This window comes from Haemaphysalis longicornis, unplaced genomic scaffold (genome assembly GCF_048455015.1).
Source record: "Haemaphysalis longicornis isolate Haplotype H1 unplaced genomic scaffold, Haemaphysalis longicornis Haplotype H1 scaffold_2, whole genome shotgun sequence".
Taxonomy (NCBI): domain Eukaryota; kingdom Metazoa; phylum Arthropoda; class Arachnida; order Ixodida; family Ixodidae; genus Haemaphysalis; species Haemaphysalis longicornis.
In genome coordinates, this window is record NW_027526295.1 from 111,701,686 (window position 1) to 111,715,570 (window position 13,885).

Consider the following 13,885-nt stretch of genomic DNA (forward strand, 5'->3'; position numbering starts at 1 on the left):
CCACAATTCGCTTTTAATTTCATGTGTTGGGAAATAGTGATATAATCTCACAAGAAATCCCAAACACTCTTTCACTGTGCCCTTCAGTAACTAATGGTGTAACAAAGAGTGCGGAACTTTCGTGCTCTGCGCTAAATAAATATTGAAATAGTGGAACTCGGTGCATCCACCAATTCGAAGGCAACAATCTTTACTGCAGAGAGCGGGTCACACTACACTGAACCCAGCGCGCCCATGCTGTGTACGAGAGCGAACAATTTTTTTTCAGAGCAAGAAGTCCTTACACCCATGGAGACCAAACTCCGTCGAAGTTCTCAGGAAAGCCCTTCTCGTCCACAGGCTCGTTCTCCAGTGGTACGGAGGAGGCGGCGTATCGATTGATTTTCCATCGTAGTAGGGCCACCAGCTGCGTGAAGGTCACATTAGCCTTCAAACAGGCGGCAGAGTTTTGCTATTTGCAATGTTGGATCCTAAAAGACAGGGTAGCTGAATCACTTGGTTTTTGGCGACCGACAAGGCGAGCAGTATTTTCTGGGCTTTTGATAGGGTGTACAGTCTTCCCAGTTTTTTACAATAATTGATAGAAACAACTGAAGCCCGATTACTATCATAGGTCGTAAAAATGTGCTAATTATTCTTCCGATAACGGACACTATGAACAAGAATAAAGGATAATTTCAACTTGTCTAAAGTGTACACTGTATGCGTTATTCTCTCTCAGCTAGAATTTTCAGCATGTTGCGGAAAGATAAACAGAAATTTTAGGACATACATAAAATATGTCAGCACGCCTTAAAATATGTATATTTTAAAAGAAAACGCGTGCATGATCATTAAAACGTATATCAGCAGCTGATGAAAAATACAGGCTCCGGTGATCATTTGTGTTCAGTATACTTCTGCTTAAGCGAAGCACGGGAGCGCTCGCGGGTGAGTACGTAAACTCCTAATAACAAGATGCAGCCCTACATATAGCGAGAGTAGATGACTACGCACAACGTAATTCTAACGGAACAACCTATTACTGGGCTCTTGGCGAGACCACGGACTTCGCTCCTTCTGCTGTGAATTAACTGGCTAGGATCATCACATCATCAAAGCGATAGTAGTCGTCACGCGTGAGTATTTCTTGATAGTCCTTCTTCTGCCTTTACGTGGTAACAATTCTCAGAACTTGTATTACAACATTAAAATAAGAATAAAAAAGTTTTTATCAGTGCGTTCGTTTGCGCATATCATTTCGCGTGGTGTGAAAAGAACGCGTCAGCCAGACCAGTGAGAACTTTCTTCTGTTTTAAATGACAGCTTCTACCATAACAGGCTTGCTTTCTTTACTGTTTGTTTCTTAGTTCCGACCGAAGTTCTGGGCAATAGGACACTGCGAAAAAAAAAAACAGGCTAGGAACAACAACTTTTCATTGCGTGCATTTTACGTTGAGAAAGCTGTCACGGCAGTATTTTCTGCGGAGGAAGCTGAGGATAAATCTCAGCTTGAGGGGATTGTGAGTGCCGGTAAGAATACGGTAACCGCAGAACTTCGGGATGGGGGAAACCCCAAAGCACAAGAAAGCTAGAACAGCTTTCTTCTATTTTTGCGATTTTAGGACTGGGTGCACCGTCAATGCAAACTACAGTTATATTATTATGAAATTACAGAACAGCCAGGCGCATATAACAGAATGTTTGCGAAAGTACGTGCGCAATTGTCAAGGTCCACATGTCCTTCCATGAATGCTTGGCGCGACACCGTTATTATGGACATTTCTTGAATTTTCCGTAGGCGCTAGCCCTCCGCTAGCAGCCGCGCTCATCAAGTGTCCGCGGCATTGCGTCATCGCTGCCGACCGGAAGCTACGACTGAAACAGCCATATTTAAGGTCCTCCTGAGTCTGGAATACCTTGAAACAGCAACTCCAGTGAAAAAGACAGTTATTGTACGGTGAATGCGAAAGTAAGAGTGCATGTTCATTCTACGTGCTGCTTGCTGGTGCTAGGATGCTTGGAAAACACGGTAGTTTGCCGTAACTCTCCTTTAGAAGCTTCTATCCCATTGGAACAGAAATCGGCGCCATATTTGTGTCCACCATGCGACACAGGGGATAAAAGAATAACTGCGGCCTCCCAAAAACCAGCGAAGTCTAACGCTAATGAATTGAAAACCGTGCGCATGGTGAGCCCGCACGTACGTGTAGAAATGTGAGTTTTCGAAGATGTTTGGGGGAAATTAAGAGTTTTAGTATATCGCTACCGTGCTTGCGTTCCAGTTTACCGTGTTACTGGAAGCCGGAGTTTCCGTTTACGGCTGAAAACAGTAGCACACGATTTAGAAAACCATTTGCGGTTTGCGTATTCCTGCCGCCATGGGACGCGCAGCTAAATCTAATGCATTATTATCGAACAAATCACGTGTACTTTAGTTCCTGGCAGATATCTGCTTTTGTTTAAAGTAGCTTGAATGTTAAACTTTTTAGGTGAAGCGTTGACAAAAACATTACTAGTTTTGAGAATACTGCAGCCATTACCTGTGATCTTTAAAAAAGGAAAGCGATGTCGATGACGCCATCTGGTGAGCATAGGTCGGCAAAACAGAAAGAACTCACTCAAACTCAATCACAATTTTTTTCATTCACGCTGTACTCAATCAAACTCAGACTCAAAAAGCTCGTCTGTTCACAAAATCACTCGTACTCACTCATCAAATACTCATTTGTAATCATGCTCACTTGTACTCAAACTCATTTGTCCTCACGAGTATTCGTACTCAATCTGTACTCATGAGTACTCACCCAGTACTCATGAGTACTCAATCTGTACTCATGAGTACTCAATCTTCTGTACTCATGAGTACTACTCATTCTGCAATCATGAGTACTACTCATTCTGCAATCATGAGTACTCAATCTGTACTCATGGTACTTAATTTGTATTACTCACGAATAATCAACTTATCTGCACTGTTAGCTAGGTCGTATCTCGAATGAAAGACTAAATAGAAAAAAATAAAATGTTTAATTGATTAGAAAAACACAGGATAGGGTTCAGGGGAGCTCGGGGCTTGTCGGTGCGGCCGTGGCCGTAAACTGCTTTTTTCTGCGTGTCTTTGGGTGGCAGCTTTTGTCGTCCGTTTTCGTTTCCGGGCGCGCTGATACTCTCCTAATCGTGCTCCAAATCAGAATTGTGCCTTCCCCCAGACACAATGAAGCGTTTCTGTAGATTAACGTCCGTTCGTATCGAGATCACTGTCCGCTTATTCACAGATGCTCGATGCTGGTGTTTGTTTTTTGTTGTTGCGGATACTAGAAACTTCGTTAAGAGGGTGTTCGTCTCGTTGAGCTTCGGTGAATTTCAGATCTGCTTTCTTTTATTGTGTGTGTGCCGTGGGATTCACTTCGTCAAACCTGAACTTGACAGTGTTTACGGCGTTGCGTTAGTCACGCCGCTTCCGTCGGCGATTGTGTTCGTGTAACTCGTCGCGTGCTTGATGCATGTGGGGGCTAGACGTCCGGTGGCGAGCTGCGCTGTGTAGGGATGGCATAGTTCGGCGTGTTGAGGACGTTGCTTGAATTGACGTGTCCGTTGCGTATGATGCGGGAGCCGATTGGCTTTTCGTTTAGTGCGCGGTAGCGTGGCGTTTTCGTAGGGTGGCATGGCTGATCGGTCAAAGTCTTTGCGGCTCCGTGCTCGCAATTGCCGTGGTTGTTTCGGAAGTGAAACCGTTGTGGTGGGGAAGCGGGCGTAGTTCGTGCCGTCCGTTCGGTCCCACATTCCTTGGCGTCGCAAGCGTGACTTCATTGTTAGGGCATTCGATGCCTTCGTCTGGATCGGGTTCATTCGTTGTCGTTTTTGTTGTGTCCGTGTCGTCGCTCAAGCCCTCGTCTTTTGCCCGTTGTTTCGAGAATGCTATAATCGCTATCTCTCCCATACAAGCAGGCTCCGTTCGTCCCGAGTCCGCTTGCTCGCGGTTGCGTCCTCTTGTACGAAATAGTGTTAATCGTGTGAGTCTCGGTCGGAGCGCGGATGCCGGGGATCTTGTTCGTTCTGGCTTGGACATGCCGCATGCGCTGGCCGTGTCGTTGCTCGTCGACATACCTACCTGCACGAGTGTGATGTCGTTTCGTCCGCTGGACTCGGGCTGAAGCAGCGGGTGTCGGAGAGCTCGTACGTTCCGGTAGGGTTGAACCGCGTGCGCTGGGTCTTTTGTTGCTTCTGGCCACGTGATTTCTGACGTTGTAACATTCGCTGGCCAAGTCGGGATAGCACCAGCGCGAGCGGAGGATGTCGCGAATAGCAGTTTTTTCTGCGTGTGCTGGCTTGGCGGCGTTCCATGCGCTGTGCATTTCGTTCGCCGTGGTCAGCTCGACTGGTTCAAGTTGGATGTCGTTCGTCACCTCTGGTGCGTTTCGTGTGCTGTGCGCCTCGTTTTATCTAGGACACTCCCCTATAATTGGTGTGCGGTCGTTCGGCACGCATGGTGCATTTCGGGCGCCGTGCGTCTTGCTCGCTTCTCGGGGCCATATCTAAAAATCCTGATGCGATGTCGTTGGTTGCGTGGACCGGCGCCGGGACAGCACGAAAGAGGAACGGGCGAAAGAGGAACGGGCGACACTGCAATACCTCGCGCTACGCAGCGCGAAGTTGCAAGTTTCACGGCGCAACCGCCACAAGTACTCCCTCCCTGATGTGTTTACCTCTTGGCTAAGGCTTGCGTGTTCGCCGATCCACACGGCGGACCAAAACGATTATTTGGACCGCGGTCCGCGCATCCCGTGATAAGACGTCACTAGTTCGCGCGCCGCCGTTGGACCGCGCAGGACCGCGGCCTTCGCGGTCCAAATATTCGCCGAGGCTTTTCGGTCCGCAGTCTCGACGGCGGACCACGATGATAACAGCGATCATAATAGCGGACCACGATCATAACAACGATCATTACAGCGGCCGCGTCGCGTGGGCGGAGCCGCATCCAGTTGCGCCAATAGAGAATAGCGCGGGCAGCGCGGCTGTTTCGAAGCGCTCGAAGGAGCCTGTCAATCACCCGCGGTTGGATAAGCGACGGGCTAGGCTTACAATCGCGACGCATACTTCATTCGCGCTTTTTCTTGCGAGTCCTGACTCTTACTAGTGGGATGTTAGCTATGATTATCACTTTGTTTCACGCATGTGGACCTAAATTTAGGGAAGAGTACGAGCGGTGACGAGCCGTATGCAGCCCGGATCGCCCCGCCGTCGCCGCTCATCGTGTCGCCTTCATGCGAACGACGGCGGCGGCTGCGTGAGCACGCCCACCCGGCTTGCATGCGGGTGGCCGTTATTGTGGGGATGAAAGGTTCCGTGCAGGCTCGTGCTTTACAACATGTTGTCGCGGCCAAACGGCGCCTGTGTTCACCCTTCTGGCTTGTGAGTTCAGACGGTCGGCCATTCGCGGTCCGCTCAGCTGGCCCGCCGTGTGGATGCGCTCTGCTTTGGATCGGACCGCGGCGAACCGTGACGTCTCATCACGTGACCGATTGGACGGCGGACTCGGTTCGTCGTGTGTTCGGGACGCAGGGAAAGGCGTCAGGGTGGCGCGTCGCTTCTTTCTTTCTCTCCAGGGATGCTATCACGGTGCCAGGAAAGGAGCTGAGGGCAACAGGCAATGGGATGCCTCTCATTGGTCGATGGCGTGGGTTAACCGAGGTCAGCAAAACAAACAAACAAAAAAGCGGATTTTTCGCCGCCTTGTGCCGCCGGTAGCACACTCTTTCTTTGTACTTTCACGCTCGCGCTCCCGGTGCCGGCGCGCCAACGAGGCGGCTCAGCGAAGAGGGAAAAAAAAATCGTCCTTCAGATGCATTTCTGACTCCGTGTTCTGGTGTTTATTTATTTTTTTCTTAGTTTCATGACGTACAGTTCCCGTAATAGCTCGAAAGCGCGGCAACGTTTAGTAGTTGTGTGCTCCACTGTACATATAAATAATGCACTGTCGACGCCCGTAGCGTCAGAAAGCGCACGGCTGTTAGGCAAGCTTGTATGGCTACGGTTCCGTGTATAATTCATGTCTGTAAATAAGAACTCCCGAGACTCGATGTGTCTTCGAAGCGCGCGGGGTTGTAGCCTGAGACTTTCACTTTCATATCACTTTCGTATTTATGTCTGGGTTCAAATATCCCTAACGTTTTATTTTTGTTGAACAAAGCTGATAAATAGGAAGCATGGTACCAGCTTTAGTAGCGAGGGAATATTTTGCCAATATGAAGCCCTCGATTAAGGATTCTTTTAACTTTTGGCCGAGCGGCTGAATCGCGGGGAAGTTGGCCAGTTGTAGAGAGGGCACATTATGTACATAAAGCTACTTAACGGTGACCCCAGTAGCTCCCATGTATACAGCGGGGCGTGATATTAAGTTGCAATAATAAATTATCTTTATGATAGACACAGACAGACAGACTGACAGGCCAACATTGTCCCGCTCAAGTGGCCAAAGAAAGGCTATCGGCTTTAAAACCAGCTGGAAAGAGACGATGCCGCCACTGTTCCGCATTCAGCGAACATTGCGCAACCGTACCCCTCGCAAGCGCCGCCAGCCCGCAATGTAACAGATAAGCAGAAAGACGAAAACCGGCTACCGCGCGAAAAGCCAAAGAGGGAGGTCCCGCCGCGAGAAAGGGACAGGACAGGGGCGCTACGCGTCGTTGTGTCTATTTCCGTTAACAGCACGGTCAAAACCCCCACGGGTCTGACCTTAATCACTAATTTTTGTGTGCGTGTGTGTGCGGTTAACGTTAACCAGAGCGCCCGACACAAATTTGCTGCAACTCGCGACACGCCGACGGTGGGCCCGATTCGCGCCTCGGTCAAACAGCTCGCGGCAGACGTGCCGCGACTTGGCGGCACACAGCGCCGCCGAGTGTACTCTCCTTTTCCCATCGAGACGGCCGCACCAAATCATGCCTGGGACGACCGGCCCGAAAAAAACATGCAGCAAGTAGACCCTGGAGACGGCGCCGCTGAGTCGCCTTCCCTTTCTTGTCGTGGCTCAGCTGACGCAATCCCTTCGCTTTCAAACTGCGGCCAGTGATAGTCCTGATTGGTAAGATTCGAACTGCACGCGGCTGCGGCGGAACCCCGGGGTATAAAACCAGCCCTGAAGCAGCGGCTGTGCAGCGGCATTTCATTGGAGGCACTGAGTTGAGAAGTGCTATCGCCTTTGTGCGAGCCATGTAACACTCTTGCTACCTTTGTATATAGTGTATATAAATGCAGCTTAAAATCGCCGTCGGCTCGACAACTTCATCGCTCTGCTCTGCGCCGCGTCGATGACGGACTGAGCAGGGCAACGTCGCAACAGTCGTGACTGAGCAGGAATGGCCCAGTCCAAACAGTGTGCGTGTGTGTGATCGGGGGGGGCGGGGGAGGGGGGGCGTGGAGGGAGTATCGCTCGCAGTCGTGGGCCGCAGGGCACCCAGTTGCTGCCGGTGCTTGGCAGCCGTTCCAGCAGTGTCGGAACTGCGCTGCCGTGCTTCGTGCACTCGAGAACAAAGTTTGCAGACGCGTTTTTCGGAGGCGTGATAGCTTGCACTCACGTCACTGTACTGCCGTGTTGGTTGGTTGGTTGCACCGTGGAAATCTGCAGCTCTTATCTCGTGCAGTGCGGATGAAGCTGACAGCGATCGATCAAAAAAAGCTGTGGCGTCGTTATGTGCAATCCACATGTTTTACGAGATGTTCCAAGACGTGAGGTTAAACGACAATCCCAGCGTCTGGCGTTGGCGTTCATCACTTCAAAACGATTCCTTCACGAGGCCTCCCACAGTTCGAGCTTAAACTCGACAGTAGCTGCTAGCGAGGGGTGTGCGCCCGCCTGTAAACAGTAGTGAAGGGTAAGGGAATAACAACCACCGAAATTTATAATCATCGCAAGCGTCGTCATTACACGGTGGCATAAACGAGAAGCGGCGAATGGGGTTGCCACTCGAAAGTAAAGCCATTCGAAAGCAAAACGCTCCTCCAGCGGCAAGACGCCAGAGCTCTGCGACAAAATATGTGAGGCTAAACAAGGCGTCGCAACCGTTCAACTGGATATTATGATGTCCGATTCACAACTCACAAACGTGCTTAGGTGTACTCGGATATTTTATTTGCATTGCTGGGGCAAATTCCGCCACCGCACCTGTACGGTGGGGCTATATGCTCACTTGTAAATGGCACTACACGAGACCATTATACTAGCGAACCTGAGTAAAATGTATCAAAACGGGAACCTCATAAAACCATATGGGCGCACGTACATCAGCCTAATTTTCGCTTGAATACTCACAGCGAAATGGCGCGGACAATTTCGGTGAGACAAACGTTACAAACCACGTAGTCGGTTTGACGCGAGTTATGTAAACTAACTGCGACTGTTGAAATGGGCGGTTCGGTTCACAAAACGACTACACAGCGCGACACGCGTCTACGAAAACTTCTGAAAACCGAAAAAGAGGGATTTCAGTACGCCTAATGCGTCCATTGTTAGCAGCCTCCACCGCCTCTCCCCTAAAACAACTGGAAGGGAGCACGCGCAATGAAGCCGCCATGCGTTCACAGGCCGCGTCAACAAAAATAACTGCGGTAGTCAACAAGTGCCCTAGGAGAAGAGCAACTCGTTTTTACTCGTTTTTCCCCCTCGTTTTTCCCTTTTCACCGTGACCCCTTTGCAAGCGACCGCCGCGAAACGCTTACAGCGCCAAACAGGGACCGGGAAAGGGGGGAGGTGCAGTTTTCGTTGTCTAATTTTGACATCCTTGACAGTTAAGCTGCACAGCGGCACTGCTAATGTTTGCGACTCGTACACGCGCGTCCAAACTCGAGCTCGTGATAAAACTTGTTTGCAGTACTGTACTCACGAGTGCACATAATCAAGAGTGCAAGCGCTCGCAAAACCAGTATTCATGAGTATTGTACTCATGAGTACTGTGTACTCATGAGTACTGTGTACTCACGAGTACTGTGTACTCATGAGTACTGTGTACTCATGAGTACTCATACTCATTAGTACTCAAACTCATGAGTACTCGTACTCATGAATGCTGTACTCATGAGTACTCATACTCATGAGTAGTGTACTCATGAGTACTGTACTCACGAGTAGTTGACTTACCCCTGTACTCACTCGTCATCATACTCACTTTTTTTTTCTGGGTGTGTACTCACTCATCATCGTACTCAGTCGTGAGTTTGAGTACAAATGAGTACAAATGAGTGTACTCACGAGTGAGTACGCCGACCTATGCTGGTGAGTACAGTGGGAATCAAGGTATCCAGAATTTACGTCTGCGCCAAATGTTTCGGCATGAAATGGGTAAAGCTATGTTAAAATAATCACTTAATACCCTACAATACTTTGCCTAGCACAATTTCGTGAACGCGAAAGCGCATTGCGCGCTGAGAAAATTATGTGAACTATTTGAGGCGGACGAGGCTTGGCAACAGCAGGGGCGGCCATTTCGATCACCCATCCGGGAGAAAATAGCTGCTTTTCGTACTCCTGAGCACCATTTAACGAGAAAAATGTAATACACAACATCAGCTAGGAACAGTTTTACCGCGGCTGTACCGTGCATCAAGCGCCGAGCGCACTGCATTTTCTGTAACCAAGACGACAGGGTACACTTCGTCTGCCCGGCAAGCGCCGTGGCTACGGTAAAGGCTGTGCCAGTAAGTTACCGTTCCCGGCAACTCGTCGGGCATGCGCAGTCGACTCCCGCAAACCCGGTAAGCGTTAACGCAAACAAGGGTAACGGTACGGTAAAACTCTCTATTATTAAATATTAACCTAAAACTCTGCCAAATACGAAGAAACGCCTGCCTGATTCCGCGCTAGCTGGATATTTTCAAGGATATTCTCAGGAGAGAACAACTCCAGGCTGCTGACAACTCTTCGGTAGAGAAGCGACACCGGTCTGCCTCCCCTTCGGCAAACCCGGAACCACAGAACACGCCCTTCTCCAACGCAGCACAACGACGGGGAGAAGGCAGGGCGGCTGCTGAGATACACGGACCACAAACTCGAGTGCAGTACCAAGGACGCGCTACTCTTCCCCCCCCCCTTCTTTGGAGGGGGCGCCGGACTCACCGTGGTGGAGGAAAAGTAGGGAAAACATTTATATGTAAGGGGAGTAATCAAACAAATGAGACCTTCGCACAGCAAGGTTTGAAAAAGGGGGGTGGAGGCGATGGGAGCTTAAAAAGGGGTGAGGGAGAGATGGGGGAGGCAAATACCTTAGGTTAGGTAAGAGTAGGGAAAGTTAGTGCAATAAAACATAAAATTTCGTTGCTGAAATCCGAACCCCGATTCAGATGGAGAGCCACTAATCATCGTCATCATGCTAGAGCACCTGCACGCCCCAGGGCCCGCCTCGGATCTGAAACTTTTTCCATCTCTTTGATGGGCGAACACAACACCCTCTTGCGTGGGCTCTCCATCAGACTATCGCTTTTTTCTCCTCTCTTCTCGTGCGCGCTCTCATTCACCTAGTTTCCTCCCACACCATACCTTCTTCCAATTCCTGTTTGCTTTTCTCCAGCAAAATTTTCATTCGCTATTGCCTATTCAAATAACATTCCACGCAATTCACACCTTTGCATACAGTTTACTGCACTTCAACTTCATCTATTCCTTGTTTTCGTGCTTCCGCTTTACCCCTCTTTCTCCCTGTCTCGCCACAAAAAAGATAACGGGGTGAATTCAAGCTCGTACGTCTCTGCTCGACTACCCGTGTTGCACTGTGGTGCATTTGGCGTCCTTTCAAAACACACAAAAGAGCATAAGCCGGTTTTTACCACAGTGTGTTGCAAGTGGAAATTGTTCCCTGATGCGGTTAAGAACATAAAGGCACTAAAAAACGGCAGAAAGCCAACATATTCCTGAAGCGTAAATGGCATTGCAATGCTTTGTTGCACCATTAGCCTAGCCCCACTGATCCCCATGATTCTCAAATGCACGAAGTTTTGAAAAAATTCTGAACAATAATTGCTCTGCAAAAAACAAGTTCGTTGCGTCACTGCCTCGTGTACCTCGGGTTGATTTGATGCCAAGTTTTTCAGCTCGCACGGGTCCTTGGAAAGGTCAAACAGGTAGGGAGGCTGGCCGCTGACAAAGTTTGTCCCTTCAGAGCCATTCTCTTGGCAGTAAACGACGGCCTGTTCTCGCCATTTTGGACGAAATCGCATGCTGCTGTTATAAAGAAGCCTGCATGCATGTCATAATACAATGTTATGCACCTGTGTAGCGTGTATACACAATATCTCGATTATGCAGTACAAACAACAATGGATCAGTGATCTATTTAATCTATAACCCTTAGCAATATAGTGGCTCCGTAGCTGGTTTTTCTCGATACTGTCGTCGGCCCAGAATTATGTGCCATCTGCGTGATGTTAAATTGGCACAAGCAGCAGCCCATCCTTGAGCTCTACAGAAGCGCATGGGTATTGCCTTGCAAAGCTTTTTCTTGCTCCCGCAGCTTTATTTATCTTTGCGACTTTCATTGACAGGTCTAATACAAAACAACGGACGTGATTTCCGGACGCGGGGCAAACAGCAATAACTCCAACAACATACGTGGCACAGCACGTGTTTAATTGCAGGAAGGTGAACACGGGTCATTCAAAATATATACGGGATCTTTTTTTACGATTATACCGTACTGATCAAGCCCCTAATTTAAGATTGCCACATGTTCTTTGTACGTTCTAGGTTAGATCAGGTTCAGATGCGCCCATAAACATACCGCAGCAAAATAAACGACAATTTAAATAGACGTATTTCATTTATATATAGTATTACCGGGTACGTCTGGGTAGCGAGGCGCTCAACAGACGCCAGGCCTTGCCACATTCTAATGCCACTACAAAGGTCACGCATTTCACTCTCGTAAACCAAACATTTACTGATCTGGTCGAGTGGTTTTGACATCGCGGAAAATTTGACCTTCATTTGACCCAAACTGCGGAATATCCTTTGCAACGCATCACTTGATTGGCCAGGCCGAGCTCCACGGACAGCCGCTTTCGCAGCTTCCGCCGCCACTGCCGGCTCGGCGCATCAGCTCGCCGCACCTTGTTCGGGTGTGACCACGCGAGTCGCAGCGTGCATGGGACCTTACCCATTAATGAGAGTGAATCCCCGCCATCTTATTTGAGCCTCGCGCGAGAGCTGCAGTCTTTGAGCCGTCATCGGAAAGCCGCATCTCACCACCGCACGGATATCATCCGGCGATCTGTTCCGCTAGGGAAATGCAGCAAGCCCGACCACAACCGTAACCAAGCCAGGCTTTGGAGAAATATTATCTTTACAGCTAAATGAAGGGTTAACCAAGTGAAACCAGGACATAAACAGGCTAAGGGAACTTTCTGTTTGCATATCCAAGGTTAGCTGAGCTAACCCGCAGTCATTTTGTTAGTCGTGAGTTAGGAATTTTGAAATATCGTAATGGTAGTGTTACCATATAGGCGTTAGTAAAGCATATCTGCCGCTATTCAAGTGTTCGTCGCTCGAACCGATTCACCGCTTTTTAATATTTTGTGTTGTGCTCAGGAGGCAAAAGTTTGCTGGCAACGCCAGAATACATTCCTAAGACACCATATCAGCGAAGAGATACGGTCCTTACAGAACCCTTGAATATGGTAACTTGCGTTATAACTTATGGTAAGGCAGTCACCCACGAGAAAAACAAAAAAAATCGAATAATACCCCAACAGAGTAACTTGATACGAACAAACGAAGGCACGCAGTCATAATACCGTACCGAAGACCGTAAATGCCTGTCAACCGCTCTGCACGTCAATGATGTGAGGATGCAAAGTGCGTATGAGTACACCCAGCAGCTCTTAGAAAAATGACGCACTGCTGCGTCTAACGACGACGGGTGAAAAAGAAGATTTCTCGATATTAATTCCTTGGTTGTAGGTTTGCTTTACGCTTTCTCTCGTAGACGATTTGGACTTTAACTTATTTAGATCTGATTATGACGCGCACACAGTCAAGTTTTTTTACGAAGCGGCTTTCAGTGTGACCCATCGCCGCTTAATTTCGCAGGAAGACAGCTTCCCACTCAACCATCGTCATCGTTTCACGGAGGGGCGAGCGATTTTAGTAATTGTGCACGTCCATGCACCTACTTCCAAATCCAGAGTGCTTCAACTGTGTCGCCATGGAGCAATCAGACAGACGTCGACTTCACAGCACGAGGAACCGAGGTTAGATCTTGACTACGGGATGACGTTTTTCCTCACTACGCCCAAAATCACATTTTTTAAGAAAGAACGTTTGCATTCGTGAAATGTGTTTTTTAGTCGATCTACACCATCACTGAGACATAGAAAGACTTGCGTTAATATTGCGTAGCCCTATAAGTGCTTTCCAAGAATGGGAATACACAAAGTTTCTAACCCGATTCAACAGAAACCATGAACTTGCTTCGGATGCTCATGGCTGTGGGTGGTATACCTGGTAGTGTTCAGGAGCTCGTTACGAAAAGTTGTCCTGGGTCCACGTGATTTTATGTGTAGTACGACAAACCGCAACACCAGGAAAAGAAAGAAGTCCACGAAATTACACTGGGAAAATCCGATATTTATTCACACGAATGATGAATTCCGCATGCCCTATTTTGCATTACTTCATGCGTATGTCGATGGTACAGTCGACCACCATAGTTAGTGCTACCGGTTTTGCGTTGGTTGTTCCTGTCAAAGCTTTCGCTAATATTAGGAGTGGAAGTTATTGACTGGGGCTATGACTGCGGTTCCAGATTTTATATTTTGCGGTAATGTGAAGCCTTGGCAATTGAGGGTGACAGCTTTGTTTTAAATAGACCATTTTTCAGGTTTTGTACATTTTTTATTTAGACTATTTTTAGCTTTT

At 48.6% G+C, this 13,885-nt stretch overlaps 1 protein-coding gene across 1 annotated transcript in view; it reads right to left on the minus strand.

The window, feature by feature from the left end:
- Positions 1 to 280: 280 nt before the first annotated feature.
- Positions 281 to 13,885, minus strand: part of LOC144168224 (arylsulfatase B-like) — a 103,054-nt gene continuing 89,449 nt past the window's right edge. Inside the window, exons 9-10 of the mRNA XM_077697256.1 lie at positions 11,035 to 11,209; positions 281 to 406 (exon numbers count right to left, since the gene is read on the minus strand). Coding sequence (XP_077553382.1) covers positions 281 to 406; positions 11,035 to 11,209 — 301 coding nt within the window. The remainder of the gene's footprint in view (positions 407 to 11,034; positions 11,210 to 13,885) is intronic.